The following is a 26,350-nucleotide window of genomic DNA, read 5'->3' as shown; positions in this document are numbered from 1 at the left end:
GAAAGTGGTTCAGTAGCAGAGCACTTAGCTAGCAGGCATAAGGCCAGTTCCATCCTGTGCCCCTCCTACCACCAGGTATTTCACAAAAGATCATTTAAGAATTACACACAGTCTTTAATGAAAAATTTATATTGGACAGTGCTGGAACACATTTTTAACCCTAGCACTCAGAGGCAGAGGCAAGTGGATCTCTGAGTTTGAGGACAGCCTGGTCTACAGAGTGAGTTCCAAGACAGCCAGGGCAACACAGAGAAACTCCGTCTCAAAACAAACAAACAAACAAAAACAGAATTTATGAAAATTAAATAATACTCATGAGATTACTTTATATAGGTCCTAACCATTCAGGGAATGCTCAACTCAGTAAGTGGTACAGTCCATGCGGTTTGCCCATTTTTGTTTTTAAAATGAACCTTTTATTTTGAGATAATGTAGAAATACTTGTATAATATAGTGTCACAGCCAGGAGTTGACACTGACATAATTGAGATACAAGACACATCAGCAGAAAGATCCCTGTGTGGTCCCTTTATCACCTCATCTACTTCCTGCCTCCAACTCCTACTCCTTCATCCCTGGCAATTACTAGTGTTTTTTATGTTTATAGTTTTGTCATCTCAAGAAAGTTTTATAAGTAAAACCATATAGCCTTAGAGATTGTTTTTTGAATTTCAGTATAATCCTCTGGATAATGTAGACTTCTCTTGCTGAGTAGTATTCCATGGTATACATGTACCACAGTTGAGTAACTTCTGATTGAAGCTGTCATAAAGCTATGAACATCTATGTACAGGTTTTTTTGTGAAAACACATGTTTTCTTTTCTCTGGAATAAAGTCCCAGACTGGAATTGCTGGGATGTATAGTATGTTTAGTTTTCTTAAAACAGTGGTTCTACCATTTTTACATTTTTGCCCATAATGTATGAAAGATTCAATTTCTCTGCATCATCACTAGCAATTTTTATTTCATGAAGGTATGAAGGTACATGCTAATTCTTATACTTTTAATTTGCATTTCCCTAATGGTTAATGATGTTGAATGTATTTTCATATGTTCTTTCTTTTGCCATTAGTATGTTCTCTTTAGTGAAATGTCTGTCTGTCATGCCTTTGCTCATTTTCTCTTGGATTTACAAGAATTAACAAGGAAATTGCCTTGCTTTTGTAAGTTTTAAGATTCTAATTTTTTGTCAAATATGTAGTTTACAAATATTTTCCCAGAATCTGACTTTGTCTTACATATTCTTTTCAGAAACTTTTTTAAATATATAATTTATTTTTATTTTATGTTCATTGGCATTTTGCCTGCATGTACATCTGTGTAAGGGTGATAGAAGCCCTGGAACTGGAGTTACAGATAGGTGTGAGCTACCACGTGGGTGCTGGGAATTTAACCTGATCCCCTAGAAGAGTAGCCAGTGCTCTTAACCACTGAGCCATCTTTCCAGCTCCCAGAATCTTTTTTTCCCCCCAAGACATAGTTTCTCTGTGTAGCTTTGGAGCCTGTCCTGGATCTTGCTCTGTAGACCAGGTTGGCCTCAAACTCACAGAGATCCACCTGCCTCTGCCTCGCAAGTGCTGGGATCAAAGGCATGTGCCACCATCACCACCAGCCATAATCTTTTTAGTAAGCGAAAGCTCTTAATTTTGATGTCAGATTTTCAGATTTCCTTTTTGTAGTTATTTGTTTGTTTTGAGGTGGACTCTTACTATATAGTCTTGGCTGGTCTGGAACTCAGTATGTAGATCAGTCTAGTCTCAAACTCACAGAGATCTACCTGCCACTGTCTCCCAAGTGCTGGAATTAAAGTTGTGTGCCACACACCCAGTCTGGCCATTTTTAGAGTTCCATTCCAGCATATCTGTAGTGTATGCTGTGACTGCTCTCAGTGTGTTTGTACGACCCACTCAGGTCTAATGTTGTCAGTGTCCGGTGCAGTTTAGAAACTTTATCCCCTTTTTGTGCCTGTGTTAGTTTTCTGGGTCTGTCTTAACAAAGTGCTGCGAACTGAGTGACGTAAAACCTTTGGGATTTGTAGCCTCACAGGTCTAGAGGCTATGAGTACAACTGCAGAGTCTTCTTGCCATTCCACTGCTTCCTGTCTTCTGGTGCTTTGCTGGCAATTCTGTCCTTACTGAATTTGCAGTTTCTGCCTTTGCTATCATATGGTCTTCTCCTTGTGTCCTCATGTGGCCATGTTCTTGTAAGGACACCAGTCTTCTTGAAATATGGACTTGTTCCAATATAACCTCATTTGAAATATCAGCAGTGACTCTATTTAGTTAAAAATAAAGTCACATTCTGAAGTACTAGAGTTAGGAATTCAATGTATTTTGAGGGTGGAGAAAAGAATAATTCAACATGTATCTAGTTCCATTTAAAATATAATTACCTGAAATATTTCTCTAAATAAATTTAGAACCATATCAGATAACATTATGATTTTTGCATCAATTGTAGTACATTTTCTTTAAAAACTCAAGAAAATGGAAATTTATTTTCTGGTTTTGTTGATTGGGATAAGATAGTCTTGTTGTATTGCCAAGGCTGGCCCTGAGCATGTGATCTTTCTGCCCCTTCTTCCTGGGTACCTAATAAGGATGGAAGTCTGAACTCTCAATTTGCTGAATGGCCTGGGGAAGGCATTGTGTGTGTGTGTGTGTGTGTGTGTGTGTGTGTGTGTGTGTGTGTGATCTGACTATAGTGATTATTATTTTAAGTGTTCTGACTTTTGAGACTGGCCCTTTTCCTGATTCATTGGCTGGAGAAAGTAGGTTTTGTTGGGACCTTTTCTGTCTGTGCCTAGACTTCATCTACTAGCTAATTTCCTTCCAAGTTCAGAGTGTACTAGCCCAAAAGAACGCATCTGATGCCAGGCAGTGGTTGTCTACACTTCTAATCCCAGCATTTGGGAAGCAGAAGCAGGTGGATCTCTGTGAGGCCAGCCTGGTCTATAGAGCCCTGGATAATCCAGGGCTACACAAAGAAACCCTGTATCAAAAGACCAAACAAGCCGGGCGGTGGTGGTACATGCCTTTAATCCCAGCACTTGGGAGGCAGAGCCAGGAGGATCTCTGTGAGTTCGAGGCCAGCCTGGGCTACCAAGGTGAGTTCCAGGAAAGGCGCAAAGCTACACAGAGAAACCCTGTCTCGAAAACAAACAAACAAAGAATGAACCTGGGGCTGGAGAGATGGCTCAGAGGTTAAGAGCACTGACTGCTCTTCCAGAGGTCCTGAGTTCAATTCCCAGCACCCACATGGTGGCTCACAACCATCTGTAATAAGATCTGGCACCCTCTTCTGTATACATAATAAATAAATAAATCTTTAAAAAATAAATTAAAAAAAAAGAATGAACCTGAAGAGTATTGTGCTAAATAAAATAAGCCAGGTTTAAGTAGAAATACCACTTGAGCTGGTGAGATGGCTTAGCAGGTAAAGGTGAATGCCACCAGGACTGATGATCTGCGTTCCATCCTTAGGACCCACATAGTGGGAGGAGAGAACTGACTCCTGTGAGTTGCCCTTCATGTGGGCCTCATGGTACCTGTGTGCACATACTACACTAGATAGATAGATAGATAGATAGATAGATAGATAGATAGATAGATAGATATGTAAGTAAGTAAATGTAATGTTTAAAAATCAGTTAAAAAAAAATACCAAGTATAGCACACAGTCTTTTCTACATGTAGAAACTGAAAATGCTGACCTCTTAGAGTAAACGGTGGTTATCAGAGGCTGGGCTGGGGCAGTGAGACAATGGGAAGTGTTAGTGGAAGGGTACAAAGTGTTAGACAGAAGGAATAAGTTTTTCAGGTCTGTTGTGCAACAGTTTACTATGGTCAGTAATGTGCATTTCAAAACAGCTAAGAGAATAAATTTCAAATATATTACCACAGAAAAATAACAAATGAGATAGATATGTTAATTACCTTGATTTAATCATTCTACATTGTATACATAGAACATGAACATGTATCTATCCCATAAGTATATATAATCATAATTTGTTGTAATGTGTCAATTAAAATATTAATTTTTAAAAGAAAACACAGAAAAACTATCATTTTTCAGGTCTCAGAGTCCCTGCCTAGTCTACTTTCTTCTCTCTACCTTCCAAAATCTTCTAATGTCTGTTTAATATTACATTTAATACACAAGATTTTGTGGAATTTAGTGGAAAGAATAGGAAAAACTCAGTTTATTCCATCTTTCCGGAAGCACAAGTTCCCACTTTATTCTGTTTGTAAACTGAGCACCTTAGGGAAATGTAAAGAAATATAAAAGACATTCCTCAATTTAACTTCAGTCTGATAGGATATAGGTATGCTGAGAAACACGAATACCTTTAAAAAAGGGCTTACCAATGGGTTGGTGAGATGGCTCGGTAAGTAGGTAAAGGCACTTCCCACCAAGCCTGATGATCTAATTTCAGTCCCCAGGACCCATGTGTTAAATTTTAATTTTCAACAATTAAAACCTCCAGGTACCAACAAAACACACACATGGTTGGTTGCCCACTCCCTCATATAATGAAAAGATTTTTTTAAATAATTACTAGTAACAATTTTTATTAAATAAAATCATCTTTTCTCTGCTTTGCAATACCTTCTTTTTTGTATTTCTATTTAGGATATATTTCTATTTAGGTATAAGGGTTCTTAATATTAAATAGAAATTCTCAAATTTTGTTTTTAAGTGTGACTGAGATCTTAAAGTTCCTTCTGTAACAAAACATTAGAAATTCTGAATAAAACACATTACTTTAAATGCTAGCTAGCTTAAAAGAGCATAAGAAAAACTCCAAAGCATCAAATCCAAAGAAGCTGCAGAGATAAACAAGTGTTTATATAATAATTAGCTTGAAGGCACTGGAAGATGCTAGCACACTAACATCTTTAGTTTCAAGAGCCTCAGAATAAACAGAAAACAAAGGTTTTTAGTTTAGGGCCTGAAAGATTGCTCAGTGAATAAAGGTGCTTGCTGCCAAACCTGATGACCTGAGTTTAATCCTATGACTCGCAAGTGAAAAAGGAAAACCAAATCCTGTGAGTTGGCCTCTGACCTCCACATGTATACCATCATACTCACCTGTATGCATGCACACACAGACACATATAAAATAATTTTTTAAAAACAGATAATTTGAACTGTTTTCACATCACCTGTGGGAGGCCTGCTCCCATTCCCCCCCCCCCCCCCGTACTCTTGAGAAGGAGAAGGGGGAAATATTTAGATAGAAAGATAGAGAGGAGAAAAACAGAAACACATGATAGCCTCAGGAGGGCCTTGATCAATATCCACTGGCCCTTCCTGTGTTTTATAAAGAGCCTTTTATTGAAATGCTAAGGGGTGGAGCAAAAGACTTCCCCCTAGCACCGCCAAGTGCAGATACTTCTAATCACCTAGTAACCACACCCGTGGTCAGGCAATCCTCTAATGCAGCCCTGCTGGGTTAAGCAAGCTCAGATCTCACTAGGAAATCTTAGTGGGATCCACAATCACCATGTCACATATACTAGAACCAGAAAGATACATAGTTAGTAAAAGATTAGATCCTGAAAACAATTGCCTCCAGTAATTACTGTTTTCATGTGCCTACCCAGCTCCTGTGTCCTCAAGTCCCACAGCTGCTCAGACCCAAATGAACACACAGAGGCTTATATTAATTATGAACGGTATGGCCTATTGGCTCAGGCTTCTTGCTAGCTAGATCTTACATCTTAAATTAACCCATTTCTATAATTTGCCACGAGGCTCATGGCTTACCGGTATCTTTACATCTTGCTTCTCATGCTGGTGGCTGGCAATGTCCTCTCTGTTCTGCCTTTCAACTTCCTCCTCTCTAGTTAGAATGTCCTGCCTAACCCTATTCTGCCTTACCATTGGCCAAACAGTGTTATTTATCAACCAATCAGAGCAGCATTTTCATAGCATATGGAAAGATATTCCCCCATCACTTCCCCTCTTCTTTCTAAACAAAACTTTGACCTAGTAAAATTACATATATCAAGCAAGAATTACAGTTACAATATCTAGTCTATTTGTATTTTGTAAAATTAAAGAAAATATTTTATCTATCTTATATTTGTGAGTCTAACATTTCATATCTAATTTATCTTTTATTGTAACAAAGGAAAACTAAAACTATCTGTTCTTCAACTACATCAAAGACCTCAGAAGGATATATTACCTAAGTAAACAGGAAGAGTATTGTAAGCAGCTTCCAAAAATCTAGAATGACAGAGACACCTGGCTGTCTGGACAGTCACCCAAAGTTCTTCTGCAATGTTGGAGCATCCATCTTCAGCCTATAGGTCTTGAGTTTTTTAATCACTTCTCCATGTGTCCTGTAGACTATCTGGCAGTCTCCTCTGCAAAGCACGAATCTGAAGGACCATTTTGCCTTGCAAAGTTCAGTGGTCACTTTCCCTTGGCTCCTGTGTGTCCAATTGATAAAACATTTTGTCAAGCAGTCCAGGCAAGAACAATTTCTTGCCCAAATGACTATTTTGCCAAGAAGAAAATAAACTCCATATGGAGTGTCCTCAATGCCTATCATCTTTCTTGAAGTAACTGGTGCTGCCAGGAGCAGACGTGTCTCATTGTCCAGAAAGTCTGTTTTTAAAACATTTTAAATGTCATGTTTTGTAGGTCTTTGAAGTGTTTGAAGATTGCCTACCTAATTGAATTGTATCTATGTATACCTAGAAAACTTAATAACATGACTATAAGTTTGACTATCATAGAAGACTATTAATCTGTACTTCTTAATTATCCATTACAATTTAAATGAGTTACATAAACATAATACCTTAAACAAGAGTAGAAATATACATACAGTATAACAAAATTCACTTTAAATTTGTGTCAATACACTAAAATCTATACCAATGTAAAACATTTTAAACAAGTTGTTGCTCTTTAAAAGTAGGTTCAGTAATCTACCTTTTCATCCTATCATAGCTATACTGTCCCCTTTTCTTCTTTAGAAAGAGATTGCATTTATAATCAATAACAATTTGTAACCAACAACTTAAACAAAGACAAACATCCATGATCTATTTTTTTTTGGGAATGTGGGTGTAGTTTTCTAGTCTACTTCCTGCTGATAAAGGGCACTGTATTCTCATGGGGATCCTGAGAAAATTAAGAATTATGGTCAAGTCCTGACTGAAATAGTCTGTGAGGCTACATTGCCTGAGCCAGTTGCCTTGAAACTATTCTTGATGTTGGATCATCTGGGCCATGGTGTCATCGGAGACCTTTCAGGTGGTCTTGGCTGGTCAAACCTGATGTATCTTAACCTGGAACAAATCCATAGCCTTTTGCTTCCTGTGGAAACAAAAACAGAGCCTCCTTTCCAAAGCAACATATCCTTAGATCCAAATTTTGAAGTCAGGGTATCTTTAAAATATACATACTGGCTTAACTGAGCAGCCTTTACAATCAAATGTTTTTCTGAAGTTAAAAATCCCAAAAACAACACAATCCAGACTCTGTGTAATATCCATCTTTACACGGCTTATTTTTATATTACCTTTACTGTCTCTTTAAAGACTTTATTTTTTAAAACTATTTCTTTATATAACTGTATATATTCCTTTTTCTCTCTCTTCCAAGCCTACGTACATTTTTACACACATTGTAAACTATTCCATCTGAATCTGTCTTATTGTGAATATATTGCTTTAAACTGCAGCATCACTAGGACTGAAATGGCAGCTGGCCCTGTCCACCTCAGCTTTCCAACATGGTGGAACTACATTTACCAGCAGCTATGGGGGAACCATGCTCACTCTTGGACCCTGGGAGGCAGTGGGTCTATGCCTTTATGAAAGTAGCATGTAGCCCAGAAACCTTTTTTTTTTTCCCTCTGCACGAGCAAAAGCTATATCCACCACACAGTGTAATGCATGGCTTGGGATCTGCCATGCTGCAGGTCAAGCCTGTACACCATGAACCTGCCATAGAGTAGCTCAAGCCTACATGTTGCAGCATCTCACAGCCTGCATGAGACATGAAGCAGGAACCTGTTTTTCACTCCATTTAGAATTGCTTATTAAGTATTCTCAGGTTTCAGGTGGAAAATTAAGGAGCTGTCAGGCGCCATTTGTCACTGAAGTTTTTCTGTATCCCTCCAGGTCCCACAACCACTCAGACCAAACACAGAGGCTTATAGTATTTAAAACTGCTCGGCCATTAGCCCAGGCTTGCTACTGACTAGCTCTTACACTTAAACTCAGCCCATTTCTGTTAATCTATATGATACCAGGTGTTCTGTGCCTTTACCTGTGTGCCATTTCATGCTGCTCCCTGGATGGCATGCTGGCATCTCATGACTCAGCCTTCCTCTTCCCAGAATACTCCTTGCCTGCTTATCCCACCTATACTTCCTGCCTGGCTACTGGCCAATCATTATTTATCAACCAATCAGAGCAACATATTTTCACAGCATACAAAAAGACATTCCCCCATCAAAAGTATACTTCCTACTGAGGCAAGAAGATCACAACTTTGAAGCTATCTTGGGCTACCTAACAATACCCTCTCCCAAAAAGGAAAAGGAAGGAAAGGCAGACTTGGTTGCATATGCCTTTAATCCCTGTTCTTGGAAGGCAGAGGCGACAGGGAGCTATTAGTTCCCTGGCCAGCCAAAGCTACATAGTGAGAACCCAGCTCAGAAAGGATAGGCTGGGGGCAGTTAAAAGAAGTAATGAACTAACCTTTCAACTTCAAGAATTAGAAAACAAACGCCAGATGTGGTGGTACTTGCCTGTAAACCCTGCACTTGGGAGGTGAATCAGGAGTCAAGGGTTATCCTTGGCTCCATAGCAAGTTCGTGGCCAGCCTGGGCTACCTGAGACCCTGTCTCAAAACAATAACAAATTAGAAATCAGATAGAGTAAACCTGAAGAGAGATTAATAATAGAAATACTAAAGCATACACTATTAAAAGCATCATCTATTTTGCTTCCATCTGGCCCTACAACAAAGAAAACTTTATTTTAAAAGCATAAAGCCACAAGGAAAAAAATTCAGTAAAATCTTCAAAACTAGAAGTTAAGTAGATTTCTACCAACTCCATTAAATTTACCTAGAAAGCCACATCCTAAGCCAAGAAGAACCTCACCTTGCGTGACAGAATGATTTCAAGTATCAGACAGACAATAACAGGAACAAGCAGTCTAGGAAATATTTGTGAGACATGTCTAGAAATCAGAGGGTTTTGAATTTCCAAAAGCCACATTAGAAATTTGAAGATAGTAGACCAGTGACATTGAATTTTTTTTGTTGTTTTGTTTTGTTTTTGTTTTTGAGACAGGGTTTCTCTGTGTAGCTTTGCACTTTTCCTGGAACTCATTCTGTAGCCCAGGCTGGCCTCGAACTCACAGAGATCCACCTGGCTCTGCCTCCCAAGTGGTGGGATTAAAGGCGTGCGCCACCACCGCCCAGCTGACAATGAATTTCTAAAGGAAAATTTCTAACTTAGAATTCTATAGTCAACCAAATTACCAACAAAATGTGGAGAAAAGTATGTTTTCATATATTAAAGTTTTCAAAAGAAATTTAAATTCAATAAACTGTTGGTCAGGAATACCCTTATATTAGAAAATTTGTTTCACAGAACAAAAAGGAAGAAGGTATGGGATTCAAGAAAGGAATTAACTCAGGAGAGAGTTGAAGGCAGTTCCCAAGGGAAAGAGGAGAAAAGACTTCTTAAATGATAGCTTTACACAGGCAGGCAGGCTGAATGTAAAGCCTTACGACATCAGACACAGATATTTTGAGAGCTTTTTGTATTTATTCTAGTACCCTGAGCTATATAGGTATATATCTCCAGAATCTTGTCTGTACTGAGCATTCATGGACCTTGTGTTGATGAAAGTTCTTACTCTCTCCTTCCTACCCTGCTACCTGCATAACAAAGACATTCATTTAACCCCACTGAAGAATTTTGCTTTGTACTACTCCTCAGAGCTGTAGATTAGCCATGGTAAGTCTGGCAAATCACCATTGAGCCAGGGATGGCAGCACATACCAGCACTTGGTAAGCAAAGACAGGAGGATTGGGAGTTTAAGATCATCCACTGTGAGTTCCAGGCTACCCTTAGTTACATGGCTGCCCCTGTCTCAAAAACTCAAAACATAGATAAATACATAAAAATAAGTCACTATTTACATGCAAATATTTATAGCTAAGACAACAAAATGTTTTTTTTTTAAATCTCTTCTTACTATTTACCATATTTTCAAAATAAAAGGTAAAACTATATACCTGTAGATTTACAGAAGTATCCTATAAAATTTAACACATGTTCACAATCTAAAAATAAAGGACTTTATTAATTAGTAGTAAAAAGGAATTTTCTTAGCTTATAAATTCTGTAGCATATAACATACCTAGGATGTGTTTTTTTAATTCCCATGGTATCTAAAAATAAAGTTATTATAATATCACCATTTTATTCAGAATTGTGCTGATGTAAGTCCTGTTTAACATCGTGTTTGAGGATAATACAAGTATGTAAAAAGAAATTACAGAACATTTACCCAAAAACCTAGTAGAAGTGGGTAAAAATTATCAATTATAGGAGTTTAGTCAGGATTCAGAAGAAAATTCATTTTCAGATTTATTTTATTTGTATTTATGTGTACATGTGTGTATGTGCATATTAGTTCAGGTACCCATGGAGGCCAGAGAAGGGTATTAGATTCCCCTGGAACTAAAGTTGAAGGTGGTTTTTAGCCACCTGATATGGGTGCTGGAAATTAATTAGGTCAGTAAGACCCTTGTCTTGTTTTCTTGGAGTTTTCTCAGAAATACTCAGAATACTTCTCATGCAACTCCATTTTTGGACAATGTTCCAACATATGCCAGATCTGTGCATTGAAAACAACAGTTTTTTGCTGAGAAACTAAAGTAACTAAATAAATTGAGAGATATACTCCCTTATGTGTTAGAAAAGTCAGTATCATTAAGGTGTCAGTTTTTCCAACTTTGTCTGCAAGTTAAATATAATCACAATCAAAATCTTTTCAGGCTATTGGTAAAAAAAATGTGATATTTGCTGGGCATAGTGGTAAATGCCTTTAATCACAGCACTGGGGAAGCAGGCCAGTGAGGTCCACATAGAGCATTCCAGATGCTCCCAGCCTTCAGGAGGCAGAGGCAGGTGGATCTTTGTGAATGCAGGACCAGCCTAGTCTACAGAGCTAGTTCTAAGACAGCCAAGGCTGCACAAAGAAACCCTGTCTCCAAAAAAGGAAAAAGAAAGAAGGAAGGAAGGAAGGAAAGAAAGAAAAAGAAAAGAAAGAAAATAGAGAATTCCAGGCCACTTGGGACTGCATTATGATGAGACTTTGTCTCAAAACGAACAAATAGGGCCAGACACAGAGGTTAAGAGCACTGATTGCTCTTCCAAAGGTCCTGGGTTTAAGTCCCACTGTCCACATATGGCTCACAATTCTCTGTTACTCCAGTTCCAGGGAATCCAGTGTCTTTTTTTCTGGACTCTGCTGGCACCAGGCACATAAATGGTGCACAGGCATACATTAAGGAAAAACACCCATAAACTTAAAATAATTTTAAAAAAATTAAAAATGTAGAACTTGATTCTGGCATTTATGTAAGACACAAAAAACCAAGAATAGATGAAACAATTTTTAAAGAGAAGAGCATTATTAGAGGACTGGGTATGGCAGAGTATGTGCTTAGCATGCACAGAGTGTGTTCAGGACCAAAAAGAGAGACAGAGGAGAACTTAAGGTGCTTGATTGATTTATTCTACTATTCTAGTCAAGTTGGTGTTGTACAATAGCTGGAAAGGATGGAGTATAGAACATATCAACTAAACTAACACATCATATGGGCCTGATGTTCAATAAAAATATGTGAAGGTAATTTAAGAGAAAAGATCTCTTGAAAAAAAAAATTGGAGACAGGGTTTCTCTGTAGCTTTTGAGTCTGTCCTGGATCTAGCTCTGTAGAACAGGCTGGCCTCAAACTCAAAGAGATCGATCTCTCTCTGCCTCCCAAGTGCTGGGATCAAAGGTGTGCACCACCACCACCCAGTGAAAAGATAATCTTTTTAACCAGTTGTACTAATTCTTTTTTGAATTAGTCTCTCTTGGTGTCTAGCCGAGACTGAACTCAAATTATGACCCTTCTGACTTAGCCTCCCAGGTGCAGGGGTTGCAGGTGTGAGCCACTACACCTAGTCCTATAATTAAAGACAGCCATCAACCACATACCCTTCTATGCCTGCTATGGAAGTGTTCTACCCCTGAACTGTATTCTCAGCCTATTCTAAAAATACAACAGAGGTGAGTCATATCTCTGAAAACTAAAAATTTTAAACTTCTAGTAGAAGTCTTAGCAAACTTCAATTTAGGTAAAGATTTATTAGGACACAAACTATAAAGAAAAAAATAAATTCAAGTATGAAGTTAATTAAAATTAACCAACTTTTGCCAGACCCGGTGACATGAGCCAGAAACGAAGTGGGAAGCTAACTTGAGCCCCTGAGCTAAGGCCATCCTAGACAACCATAGTAAGAACTTGGCTTGTAAAAAAGTACAAACTTGGTTCTTAGAGACTGTGTACAGAAAAGAAAAGGCAAATCACAGACTTGAAGGAAATATCTTCAACATATATATCCAACAGAGAACTTACATTCAGAATCTATAAGGAATTCTTACAACGCAAACAATAAATACCACATTGAGGAAGATATATGGATGACAGATAAATATACACAATGCCCCTTATTAATTTTGAGGGAAATGCACATGAAAAATATGAGATAGCACTACACTCTAGAGAAAGGACTAAAATGAAAGGGACTGGCACACTGGGTGTGCCTGGATTCAGAACAACTAGAGCCACTTGTACATGGCTGGTAGAAGTGTAAGTTAGTGCCATTGCTTACCTCCAATGCCTGAGGGATTCTAGCAAACTTGTCTAACATGTCAGGGTTCCTAGTTTCATTCCAGGACCAAGAAAGAAAGGGAAAGGAAGGATAAGAGATGGCAAGGGGGTGGATAATGCTCGGACAGTGTCTTGAAAAGCTAAGCGTTCATCTCATACAAACAAGCCATTCATTCCTTTTTACAGTCTTCATTTTACACAGTCAACATACAATCTTAATTAGAAATGCTCATAGATGCTTTATTTGTAATGGTCAAAAATAGGAAAAAAAATGTCTATCAACATTTGGATAGCCAAACAAAGTGTGCTATATCTATGCCATGGACTATTAGTAACAAAAGAAATGATGTATTCATATACATGACAGAATGGATGAATCTAATACCAAATGAAAGAAGCTATAAAATAAGGGGAACACTACTATGATTCCATTTTCAGTCTCCAGCTCAGTCTCCCTCTCTCTCCTCCTCCCCATCTCACTTTCTGAGGTGATGGATATGTTGTTTTTGCCCACACTGGCAGTTGCATGGTATACACAGATAGACTCAAGAGATGTGCCTTTTATTTATTCATTTGTTTGTCTTCTTGAGACACGTTCTCTTTCCATAGCCCAGAGTGGCCTCTCACCATGACATCTTTCTGACTCAGCCTCCCAAGTCTGAGATTAGAGATCTGAGCCATTAAGCCTGAATTCATATGTATATTTTTTGAAATTTGTTTTTATTTATTTATTTGTTTGTTTGTTTGTTTATTTATTTTGTATGTGGAGCTGAGGATCGAATCCGGGGCCTTGAGCTTGCTAGGCAAGCGCTCTACCACTGAGCTAAATCCCCAGCCCCTTATTTTATTCTTAATTGTGTGTATGTGAGTATGTACAAGTAAGTGAACAAGTAAGTGACGCACCTTCAGAGGCTAGAAGAGAGAGTTGGAACCTCTGATGTTAGAATTCTAGGCAGTTGTGAGTACTGGGTACTCACAGCATGGGTACTGAGAACAAAACTCAGTATGTGCTTTTAACACTGAGCCTTCTCTGTAGCTCCTACATGTGCTTTTTAAATATGTATGTTCTAAGCCAGGTATGGTAGTGTATGTTTATAGTCCTAGTACTTTGGAGGCAGAGGCAGGAGGGTAGTTAAAAGTTCAAGGTCAGCCTGATTGACCTAGCTGGAGGCCAGCCAAGGCTACCTCATAAGACCCTGTCTCAAAAAAAAAAAAAAAAAACAAGTCTACTTTATTAAATCTATAAAGAGTGAATAGTCTGTTGTTATTATATTTTAAGCAGTTCACCATCCTTCAACTTCCTCAGTAGTGAAGTAAAAAGAGTACCTGCCTCATAGGTGTATTTGCAGATGTGACCGAGGTATTCCCCACCCAAACAGACACCTCTATATCTCCTCCAAATTACTTTACTGTTCTTCAAAACATCTGTAGCTAATAGTGTTTTCATTTCCTGCCCCAACCATACTATAAGTTCCCTGAGAGAAGGGCTTTGTCTTGTTAACTGCCTCCCGCTGAAGTGTTTAAAATATGCCTGACCCATTAAGAACTTAGTATATTCTGTGATTTAGTTAGGTGGTGTGTGTGTGTGTGTGTGTGTGTGTGTGTGTGTGTGTGTGAGTGTGAGAGAGAGAGAGAGAGAGAGAGAGAGAGAGAGAGAGAGAGAGAGACACTATGCCTGACACATTAAGAACTTAGAACTTAGTATATTATGTGATTTATGTGTGTGTGTGACTATGCCTGACACATATGTAATACACGACTGGCAAAGGCATTAAATTAATAAATGGGTTTGCTTTTAGTCTCCTGAGGACTGTTTTTTTTGTTTGTTTGTTTGTTTGGTTGGTTGGTTGGTTGGTTGGTTGGTTTTTGTTTTTTTTTTGAGACAGGGTTTCTCTGTGTAACAGCCCGAGCTGTCTTGGTCTCTGTAGACCAGGCTGGCCTCAAACTCCTCACAGAGATCCACCTGCCTCTGCCTCCCAAGTGCTGGGATTAAAGGCGTGTGCCACCACTGCCCAGCTTTCTCTTGAGGACTTTTCTTTCTCATAAAAATGATGACTTCCAGTTCTCATTTCTGATCATAATATGACTTGAAGATTTGTTATTTTGCTTTGCTTTCTTTTCTCCACAGGGTTTATCCATGGCTTAGAGGACTAGGTTATACATCCTTGACTATCTTCTTATTGGGATTTTTATTGTGGAATGTAGATAACATCTTTTGTGATTCACTAAGGTAAGATATATTTTCATTCCTAGAAAATAATTTTGGAAACATTATATTAAGCAGAGAATTTTGTAGGCCTTTTAATATCCTAAAATGAATTTTTACAAATGTTGACACTGTATAGCAGAGTAAAATTAAACTCTGGAAATACCTATTTAAATTGCCTGAAAGTTTAAACCTCAGAATATTTTATAATTTTGGGTTATTTTGTATGTGTGCATCACAAAACTATACAGTTGATCACAGATATACTGTGTCTTTGAAAACCAATCAAGCTAGTGTTGTGACACATGCCTTCAATTCCATCAACTAGGAGGAAGAGGCAGTCAGACCTCTGTGAGTTCAAGGCTAGCTTGGTTACAAAGTGAGTTCCAAGACAGCCAGGACTGTTGCACAGGGAAACCATGTCTCTAAGAAAAAAAACGAAAAAGAAAAGAAAATTACCTAATCAGCTTCATTGAGTAAACAAGAATGATTTTTAATAAGCATTTGAAATGTATGTAAAACTTTCTAAGGAAGGTGTCGATCAGCAAGGTTTAGACGATTAGAAACTTAGAAGTGACCTGGTCTCTGCAGCAGATTTATTAAAGGAGGGGAGAAGGAGGGAGGCATAACCTATATTGAAAGACTTAAAAGATATATTATGGAAGCTAAGGGTATAGCTCAGATGGTTGAGTGCTTGTCTAGTATGCATGAGACTCTGGACTAGATCACCAACATCAAAAACTGAAACCAATGAGTGTAGGGAAGGCATTGGTTAACAATATTATTAGCCTTTTGTGATCTTGATTCACTGTGAAGACATAAACAGAAATGTTGATTAATAATTATATATTATTGTATTTTATATATTATAATAAATATCACAAATAATAATAAAACTTGATTAATAATTAAATTTTTACACTAAAGAGTTATTACTAATATTTTAGGTGTGAAAACAGTAGTGTAGCTATGTTTTAAAGAAGTTTTTTCTAGTGACATATACTGAAATATCTAGTGATAAAATATATCTAGAATTTTCCTCAAAGTAATGTGAGAGAAAGACATAGGTGAAGGTTCAAATGACATGGGTTTATCATAATTTAATAATTATTCAAGTTTGGTAATAGATTTATTATTTTGCTTACTTTTGAAGAGGTTTTTTGTTTTGTTTTGTTTTGTTTTGTTTGTTTGTTTGTTTTGTTTTTTTTTGAGACAGGGTCTCATATAGCCTAGGTTGGCCTTGAGATCACTAAGTAACCAAAAATGATCTTGAATTCTTTATCCTTCTGTCTCCATCTCCCAAATGCTAGAATTACAAACATATGCCTTTGCATGTGTTTGAAATTCTCTATCATAATTCCCTGTATTAAAAAGTTGCATATGTAAATGTGGAACTTTACATGTAGATAAGTCAGCATATACTTTACTTAGATCCTTATAGTAAAAAGTTGTATAAATGTAGACAAGTAAATACATTCCTTGCTTAAACACTGAGATCTAGTTGGATATGGTGGTGTATGTCCATAATCCCAGCGCTCTGGGCAGGAGGTTCAAGATATGAAAGCTAGCCTAGACTACATGAAACCCTGGATGGCCCAGGGTATAAAAGAGAAAGTAAGAAACTAAGATATAGATGCATGGTTCTGAATTAGAAATATCCAACAGAATGCCTAGGAGAGTGAAGTTTTTTTGTTTTGTTTTGTTTTGTTTTTTGTTTTTTTGGGTTTTTTTTCGGGACAGGGTTTCTCTGTGTAGCTTTTCTGCCTTTCCTGGATCTCACTCTGTAGACCAGGCTGGCCTCGAACTCACAAAGATCCACCTGCCTCTGCCTCCTAAGTGCTGGGATTAAAGGCATGTGCCACCATCGCCCGGCTGAGAGTGAAGCTTTTTTTTTTTTGGAGCTGAGGATTGAACCCAGGGCCTTGTGCTTGCTAGGCAAGCGCTCTACCACTGAGCTAAATCCCCACCCCCAAGAGTGAAGCTTTTATACTGAGTGATTAGTCATCCCCTGGGTGTGATCCACTAACCTACCATATGGTCTCAAGTTGGCATTCCACATTGGTATTCTTCTGTAGTAAATATTAATATGATATATACTTTGTAACCAAAAGAATTTGAGACCCATCTGAACTCCTAGGTGATTGACTTGGGGAACTAAATTAATCTACAAATTTTAAGTTCAGGCCATATATAGCTTTGCTAATGACTGCTTCCTCAAAGAAGCACATAGATGTGAAATCATAGATATTAAGAGAATTTATAGACTGTATAGCAGTATATTGAGATGAAAAGAAATGCATGTGTATTCTTTCCTGAGCAGATAGGACTAGTGTTTCTCAAAGTGTGTTTCAGAAAATAGTTGTTCCAGAGTATTAATAAAGTACTACCTAAAAAAGAATTTTCATGGATTAGTGGTTACCTGGAACAAAATGATAGATTCTGTGGTAAGACTATTCAAAGCCTTTAATGAATTAATATGCATTGAAATTAATAAGAGGTCAATAATTGTTTTCTACATTAGTTTGAGTCATTTCTTCAGAAAACTTCTGGAAATTTTGTTTATTCTACAATATGCTTTTAGAAACCAGTACAGTGAATGTAAGGAAATTAAATAATTTCCATAGTTTAGAATGTTTTAAAATGTAACATTGTCAGCACTAGTATATTTTCAATTGTAACAGTGGTTTCCCCCCTCTCCACACAGGAACTTTCGAAAGAGAGCACCTCCTATCCTAGGTGTTACAACACAGTTTCATGCATGGTGGCATATTTTAACTGGCCTGGGTTCTTATCTTCACATCCTTTTCAGGTAGGAAATGAAGGCTTTTTAACCTAGTAATGGAAGAGTTTTGCTTTTTTTGACTTTATACTTCAAGAAAGAAGGTGTAAATATAAAATGTTGGAGACAGAGTCAGGGTTCCAGCAATGCCCTTGCTACTGGGTAACCATAAGAAATCTCTTCCCACATATATGTCATGTGTCCATGGGGTCATGGAGCAGCTGGTAGTTGGAGATGCTATGATGTGTATTCCAAAAGTGGATGGGTCAGAGCTGACTAGTATCCAAGAGGCCCAGTTACACCCAAGTCTTGATGAGTGACAAGAGGGTGTGGTGGTGTATGATCTTAGAGTTTTCAATCCTGACCTTCATAGCATTCTTTTCCCACTTATTAGGCTTTATCTTTCTTCAAATCATTTATTTATTTGGGGTTTTTATTGATTGATTTTTTTTATTTTATTTTGCTTTGCCTGCATGTATTTTTATTTATTTATTTAATTTTTATTTTGTTTTGCCGGCATATACTTCTGTGTGCCATATATGTATTCCTGGTGCCTGCAAAGTCCAGAAGAGATCATCAGGTCCTCTGGAACTGGAGCTACAGATGATTATGAGCCACCGGTGCTCTTAACTACTGAACTATCTCTCCAGCCCCTTCAAAGTGTTTATGATGAGTTATGTTTGTATTTACTTGTTTTCCTCTCCAAGCTAGTATAAGTTCATCCAAACAGGGACTTACATATTCATTGCCACCTTTCAAATGGGCAGAATAATGCTTGGCATGTAGTCAGCACTCAGTATATAATGTTTTTTAATGAATGAGTGTGTACATGCTGATCTCTTCACCAATGGCACATTTAGCCCCAGATTCTTCTTGGGAACAAGCTAAAATATTTAAAGAAAAAAGAAGCCAGGCAATGATAGCACACACTTTAATCCCAGCACTCAGGAGGAGGCAGAGGTAGGCAGGTCTCTGAATTCAAGGCTAGTGTGGTCTACAGAGTGAGTTCCAGGACAGCCAGAGTTGTCCTGTCTCGAAAAACAAAACAAAATCAAAAAGAAAAAGAAAGAGAGAAAGAGAGAGGGAGAGGAAGGAATGAAGGAAGGAAGGAAGGAAGGAAGGAAGGAAAGAAAGAAAAGAAAAGAAAGAAGAAAAAAATTTCTTTGAATCAAAAGTTCATGGCTTGGGTCTTGAGGGACAGTTAGTGAAGGTTGAAGGTCATTCTGCAGAATGAAAACCATGTGTTCTTAAGGTGTAGCCTTTTGGTGTGTGTGTGTGCCTAGGTAAGAACCTAGTGCAGAAAGAAAGTTAAAGTGGAAACCAGTAGCTTGAATGTAATGTTAATAGCAGCTTAGAAGTGTTGTATTATGGTGGATTAGGAGGGTGCCTTAGTTTTGTGGCGTACTCTTTGGATGTACATTGCAATACTCAGGTGTGATAGAGCATCTTTGTGTAGTCTATATTTGGTATAGCTAAACCAGAAAGTACCACAGGACCAAATGTCTTCAGTTCTATCATTGAGGTACTGAAGAGCTTCTGGTTTTAACTGGGAAGGAACAGAAGAGGAAATAGGATCACGAAATATGTATAGGTGAGCGGTCTTGGTCTCATTGATCATTAACTTCAGATGGTCACGCAGAACTGTCTAGTTTTGAATCATCACAAATTATTTATAGATGAGGCCTATTGATTGCAACTGTTGTTTCTGGGATCCTGGAGAAAATGACTAAGGGAAAAGAAAGTCAGAAAGGACAGATGAAATTAGTTAAGGCTTCAGGTTTAAGGCAAGTGACTGAAGACTTCTAGGTACGTGTCTAGTTGTCTGGAACAGGGTGTCATAAAAAGATGGCCATTGCTAATATACTGATTGTGATGTCTGCAAATCTTGGCAATATCTTAGTTTCTCTTACCTTGGTTCTTTCAGCCTTTCAGTGTGGCATTACCAGCTTTAAAAGAATATCCTTAAATAACTGACATGTCCGCATGCATATCTGAGCTAAAATCTGATCCAAAATCCAATGCAGCAAAGGAGACAGTTTTTACAAAATAAAGACCAAATGCCAGGGGGGTTTTTTGTTGTTGATTTTTTTTTGGTTTGTTTTTTGAGACAAAGTTTCAGGTTTCTGGCTGTCCTGGAACTCACTCTGTAGACCAGGCTGGCCTCAAACTCAGAGATCTGCCTGTTCTGCCTTCTGAGTGCTGGGATTAAAGACCTGCAGCACCACTGTTTTGAGTGCCAGGTTTTTATTTAGCTTTAGGGTGTCATTAGACATCTGCAAACAGAATGAAGAGTCAGTCCTTTCACCTTTATCCAGAATTTTACCCATCATCTTTAAGTTTAGGGGACTATATTTTGGAGGAATCACATTATCTGGCTTTTTCATGTTTCTTATGTTTCTATGTTGTGATTTGACAGACTGTTAGTTTAGATATCTTTCCAGTTTGTTTTGTTGTTTGTTTCATTTTGTTTTTTGTGGGCGTGGGGATTGTTGTTGTTGAAACAGATTCTCACTATTTAGTGCATGCTGGCCTGGAACTCACCATGTAGACCTCCTGGCCTCAAGTTCACAGAAATCTGAGTGCTGGAATTAAAGATGTGTGGCACAAGGCCTGGTGTGGTACAGGCCTTTAATCCCAGCACTCAGGAGGCAGAGACAGGCGGATCTCTGTGAGTTCCAGGACAGCCAGGTCTGCACAGAGAGACCCTGTCTCAAACCACTACTCCCACACTCCCAAAGAAGATGTGTTAAACCAAGATGAGCCTCTTCTGGTTTTGTTCTGATTGGTCAGCTTGCTCTCAAGGGCTCAGTTCCCTAGTAGCACTGAGAGCAGAGTAAACAGACTACTGTCATTGCAAAAGCATTTTAAAAAATCTCTAGCTACAGCTAGCACTGATTAAAGCCCTATACTATATCACTGACCATAAAACAGAAATGGCAGGCCAGGCGGTGGTGGCTCACACCTTTAATCCCAGCACTTGGGAGACAGAGGCAGGCAGGTCTCTGTGAGCTCAAGGCCAGCCTGGTCTGCAGAGAGAGATCCAGGACAGGCACCAAAACTACACAGAGAAACCCTGTCTTGAAACTCCCCCTCATCCCCCGCCCCCCAAAAAACCCAGAAAGTGGCAAAATTAATGTAGTGTGCTACAAAGTTAAACAATTGCAAAGGATGGAATGGAGATGATGAATATGTTCAAAATATTGTGTAAAATTCTCAAAGAATTAATAAAAATTAAAAATTTCTTAGGATAAATATGGAAATAATACTGAATGAGATAAAGGAAGGAGACAGAAAGAAATAAAAGAGAAGCAAGGTTAAATAAAAGAACAGGAAAAAGAAGAGTAGAGAAGAATATTATAAAAGGAAAGAAAAAAGATCTAGACTTCCTAGAAAGATAGCTCAACAGTTAAAAGCACTTGCTGCTCTACCAAAGGACCTGAGTTTGGTTCCCAGAACCTACCCACATTGGACAGCTCACAATTGCCTGTTATCTTAACTCCAAGGAACCTGACATCCTTTTCTAACCTCTGCAGGCACCCACATACATATGGCACACAGAGATGTATACCCATATACATAATACCCCCCATGCATATTTTTTAATTTAAAGTGGAAAAAGAAAAAACAAGCTGAGCACAGTAGCACACAGCTGTATCCCAGTCCTTGGGAAGTAGAGGCAGGATTTTAAGAGTTCAGAGGTCAGTCTCAGCTATTCATAGTGAGTTTGAGACTAGCCTTGTTTACATCATAACCTATCTCAAAACAACAGCAACAAGAGAGTTCCCATTATTCAAAGTTTGAAAACAAAATTAGATAATGTAAGAAAAGAGATTAAAAATAAAATCTTTTATAAACAAAAATAAATAAAGTAAACCAAGCAGTAGTGATCCAAGCCTTTAATCTCAGCACTTGAGAGGCAGAGGCAAGTGGATCTCTGTGAGTTCAAAGCCAGCCCAGTCTACAGAGCAAGTTCCAGGGATACACAGAGAAACTCTGTCTCAAAAAGGCAAAAAAATAAATAAGGTACAGTAAAAATATGTAATATAGTAGGAAAGACAGAAAAGGGAAACACAGGCAAAAAAAAAAAAAAAAAAGGATCTAGGAATGTAGCTCACCTGGTGGATACTTGCTTAGCATGCACACAGCCTTGGGGTCCATCCCCAGCACCACATAAAACTGGGCATGATGGCACCAGGAGATAGAAGCAGGAGGATCAGGAGTTCAAAGTCATCTTCATCTACATAGTGAATTGGAGGCCAGCCTGAACTGATATGACCTTGCCTCAGAATAACAAGAAGAGGGGGTAAAGAATAAAAACATGGAAGTCTTGCTTCTTAAAAATATGTATAATAAAGTAGAAATACTACTTATAGTGAAGTGAAAAGAAAAATGAGGATGTTCAGAGACAGAAAAAACAGAAAAGAGAAATAGAGCAAGCCTTGGAACAGCTTCTTTCTGTGCCTTCAAAACTTGGAGATGTCAATAATAGACACAAGGCCTACAAAGTTGTAGATACTCATCTTTGCTGTGCTTTTTGCTGGTGAAGAGCCGCTATTGGACAAGTGTCCAAAGTTCACTAGAGCTGTCTTAACTTTAGTGGCCTCTTTGTGTACCAAGAGGCTTAGCTGACCACACTTAGCTTTGCAGTCAGTCCATGATCTGGGCAGCTCCTCTGGAGACTCCCAGTATTATACCTCTGAGGTAGCTAATATTTAAGCTAGAGAGGATCTCCCAAGTGTGTGGGGAGTAGGGAAGCAACCAACGCACAGAAGTCTGCATGGGCAGAAGACCTGACTTCATACTTTACAAACACTAAGTATTGATCATCCTACTGGAGGAATTCAGCAGTGGATGTTAAGTGAACAGCAACTGAGGTTGCCCTACCTGCTGAGCTCAGGCTCAGAGCAGTCAGACTCCAGGGTTATTCTCAGTTGATGAGGCCTACATTGGGGTTGTTGCAGGTTAGCTTTAGGGGAGGGGGAGCCGCAGGAGTGAGAGAGAGAGTGTTTCTCCCTTTTCTTGGCTTGGCTGCTTTTTGGTACATTATCTTTCTTTCTCTCTATACTTTTCAGCTGATCTATCACTAACTGTATGAATTTCCAAAGCTTTTTTTCTCTTTGGAATAAGGTCTATTTCTTATACTGACATTTCCTCTTAACCAGGTCACATGGAAGCAACTGCTAGTCTGTTGTTTTACCTAGAAAACAAAGCCAAATAGCTTATTTGGCCCCAAGCCTCAATTTCCTGTTCTGTTAAATTCTTAATAGATTGTTGAAATAATTAAGTTGAATATGACTTGCTCCCTCCCCACCCCAGATATACTCACCTTGTAGATTAGGATGGCCTGAAATTTACTAAGTAGCCTAGGTTGGCCCCAAACTCAAGACCCTCCTGCTTTTCTCTACTGAGTACTAAGATTACAAGCAAGTGCCACCGCGTCCAGTGAAAAACTACTTCTGCAGTATTGTCAGCCAAAATTGTGCTAATAAACTTTCCACTAAAAGCATTGTTTAGTTTTTTGTTGGATAAATAAAAATGTCAGCTGTAAGACAACATGCTAAATGGTCTTATTAATTTAAAAACAAAAACAAAAAACGGAGCCAGATATTGGGGTTAAAACCAAGAGATCAGAAAAGCAGAAAGAAGCCAGCCACATTCTTACCACTTGGAGATCCTCAGCCAAAGAAAGCTACTTCCTATATACCCATGCCTATATGCCTTTCTGTTCTGCATCTCACTCTGTCTGCCTAGCTACAACACTTCCTGTCTGTACAGACCTCCAGATCTTTATGGCTAACTAGTGTTGGGATTTAAGGCATTTGCTGTGTTCCCATTGTGGCCTTGAACTCACAGAGATCCAGATGGATCTCTGTTTCTCGAGTGATAGGATTAAAGGTGTGTGCTACCATTGTCTGACTTCTGTGTTTACTATAGTGGCCAGCTTTTTCCTCTGATCCTCAGATAAACTTTATTATGGTGCACAATATGTTGGAAGACACAATACATCACCACAATCAGCAGTTAACAAATTCAAAGTCTTACAGCTAGCAACTGTCCAGGTAACATCTGAACTGCCATTCCCTGCATTCCAGCTTTAGTACAGGAAAATATAGCATTGCCATATTAAATTTTATAAACTTAATAAGGTTCTTTTGACCTTTACATTCTTTTTTAAATTACTAGAAAATTAGGTTTTGTATATGTTGTCATGATATATTTGTTACTATTCAAATACATTTAAGTAGTGTAGTATACATAACACTATGTTGTGTATTATAGACAACCTCGTGACTTTCAGGGAAAAATTCAGCAATGTTTGCTATATGCACTACTTTACTGATCTAAACTTACTTCTAGCAGTGACTCACTTTAAAGACAGACACCAAAGAAACTGTTACCTCTCTGGGTTTCTCATAGGTTTATTTAACTAATGATAGAGCTGCATTTGCAAAGATAGAGTTATGATACCAACCACATGAAACATCATAATGTGATGATGCTTGGTCCTAAACTACAAACATCCTGAAATTACAGTATATGAGTTGATATGTCTAAGAAATTTATTTTTCTACTTTCCTTTCAGTTTATATACAAGAACACTTTACCTAAAATGCAGGCCAAAAGTGAAGGTAAGTCTGTGTTGTAAAGGGCAGGGTGGTCTTGAGAAGATCACATGGATGTAAAAAACAACAGGGAGCTATGAGGGGCAGCACAGACTTTGGAACAACAGACATGAATTCTGAAGTGTTCATTATCCATCCACTACTATGTGAGCTTAGACAAATCTCTTTTTAAATCTGAGTTACTTCAACAGAATGGAGCTCTTAATAGCAACATTACAGCATTGTTGGGAGAATTGAAGGTTAAGGGGCTGGGGAGATGGCTCAGCAGTTAAAAGCATGTCCTATTCTTTCAAAGGACCCAAGTTCCATTCCCAGCACCCACATCAGGTGCCTCACAACCACCTCTGATTCCAGCTTTAAGGGATCCAATACCCTCTCTGACTTCAACAAGCACTGCATTCACATATGTGCATGTGTGCACAAGTCCCCCCAAAAGATGTCTTTAGGAATTAATAGATTAAATGCCTGCTTCCACATTGACAAAGTAGATGCTTAATACATTTAAATAAATTAAGTAAAAGTCGTTGTTGAGATCTGATGCAAGGCCCTTGCTATGCTCAGGCTACTCATACTAACAAACCTAACATAGGTCACAGTCCAGATCCCCAGGGATTGTAAATCTCATTTCTTTTCAGGCATAGAATAATCTGTTCTCTCATTTTGTCCTCACTTGTTTCCACAGTTTCTCTTTGGGATCTGGCCAATGGTCATGTTTGAACCTCAGAGGAAACACTGATGAATTATTCTACCAAGAAAACAAAAAGCACCTATGGTCCGTCGTTCTGCCAAGATGGTCAAGAAGTTCCCAAAGACTTGCACATTCAAAGATGCCATGCCCATCACAAGAAATGTGACTCGGCCACACAGAGAATGAGCAATCAGTCTGTTGGGTGGTCAGCTCCTGGCTTTATCTCATTTGTCCTCGACCTAAGATGCTTACAGAGAAACAGATGGGGTGTATATTTGTATTCTGGAATGGTGGAAAAGTTGGGCTTTTCTTAACAGATTAACAGTTTGTGCTGGTCATCCATGGAAAAATTAATATTTTTTATTTTCTTTTTTTTACAAGAGTTGCATGTTAATTATATCTTTCTTAATTTTTGATTAAATATTGAACAAAGTCATTAAGGACTAGAAAAATCCCATATCCAGATGGTTGACTCTGAGCCAGCACTTAGCTGTGTCAGCTTTGATTTATATTATTATATTAACCTCACAAATGGTTTTCCATTATTAAAAAGAAAGAAGAAAAAAAAAAAAAAAAAAGACCTGGCCGTGGGATTCTAGGTAGCTCCTTACTCTCTGCCTTGGTGCTAGCTGGAGTGCTGTAGGCACTAATTTGTCTCCTACTCTGTGGCCCACAGCCAATCAAAGGGATGGGCCATCTATCATCCCTCCAGAAGCTCTTCCAGAAGCACCTGTGCAGTGTAGTCCCTTTCACCAGTTAAAGCCTGTTTTGCTTTCTTTAATCTTCAAGTTATTATTATTTTTTTGTGTCTAGCAAATTGAACTGGTGGTCTGGCCTACATGTATTCTGTATGCCAGCATAGTTTAAGTGAAGTTATTTGGGAAAGTTGTACATTTTTTACTTTTTGCATTATATAGTATTTTCCAGTTCTCAGAGAAGTCATGGCTATACCCAGATACATATGACAGGTTAACTACCAGTAAAATGGTCAGAACTATTTTGCATAGGCTTATTAAAATATTTGCTCCTTCATTTTTTGAGGAGAAGAAATACAAGTGTTGAAACAGTACTGACTTGTAACTTTTACAGCATCTAGAACTTAGAAAACTAAGTAATAG

At 38.3% G+C, this 26,350-nt stretch overlaps 1 protein-coding gene across 2 annotated transcripts in view; it reads left to right on the top strand.

The window, feature by feature from the left end:
- The window catches only part of Acer3 (alkaline ceramidase 3), an 88,431-nt gene extending 62,645 nt beyond the window's left edge, over positions 1-25,786 (top strand). For both annotated transcript variants that reach the window (XM_036201595.1, XM_036201604.1), the window contains 4 exons: positions 15,065-15,166; positions 17,847-17,951; positions 24,505-24,550; positions 25,227-25,786. In XM_036201595.1, the coding sequence (XP_036057488.1) occupies positions 15,065-15,166; positions 17,847-17,951; positions 24,505-24,550; positions 25,227-25,280 (307 nt within the window). In that variant the 3' untranslated portion in view covers positions 25,281-25,786. The remainder of the gene's footprint in view (positions 1-15,064; positions 15,167-17,846; positions 17,952-24,504; positions 24,551-25,226) is intronic.
- Positions 25,787-26,350: the final 564 nt, after the last annotated feature.

Source organism: Onychomys torridus, chromosome 1 (genome assembly GCF_903995425.1).
Source record: "Onychomys torridus chromosome 1, mOncTor1.1, whole genome shotgun sequence".
Taxonomy (NCBI): Eukaryota; Metazoa; Chordata; class Mammalia; order Rodentia; family Cricetidae; genus Onychomys; species Onychomys torridus.
The sequence above is the reverse complement of the archived record's forward strand: the minus strand, read 5'-3'. Positions and strand labels throughout refer to the sequence as shown.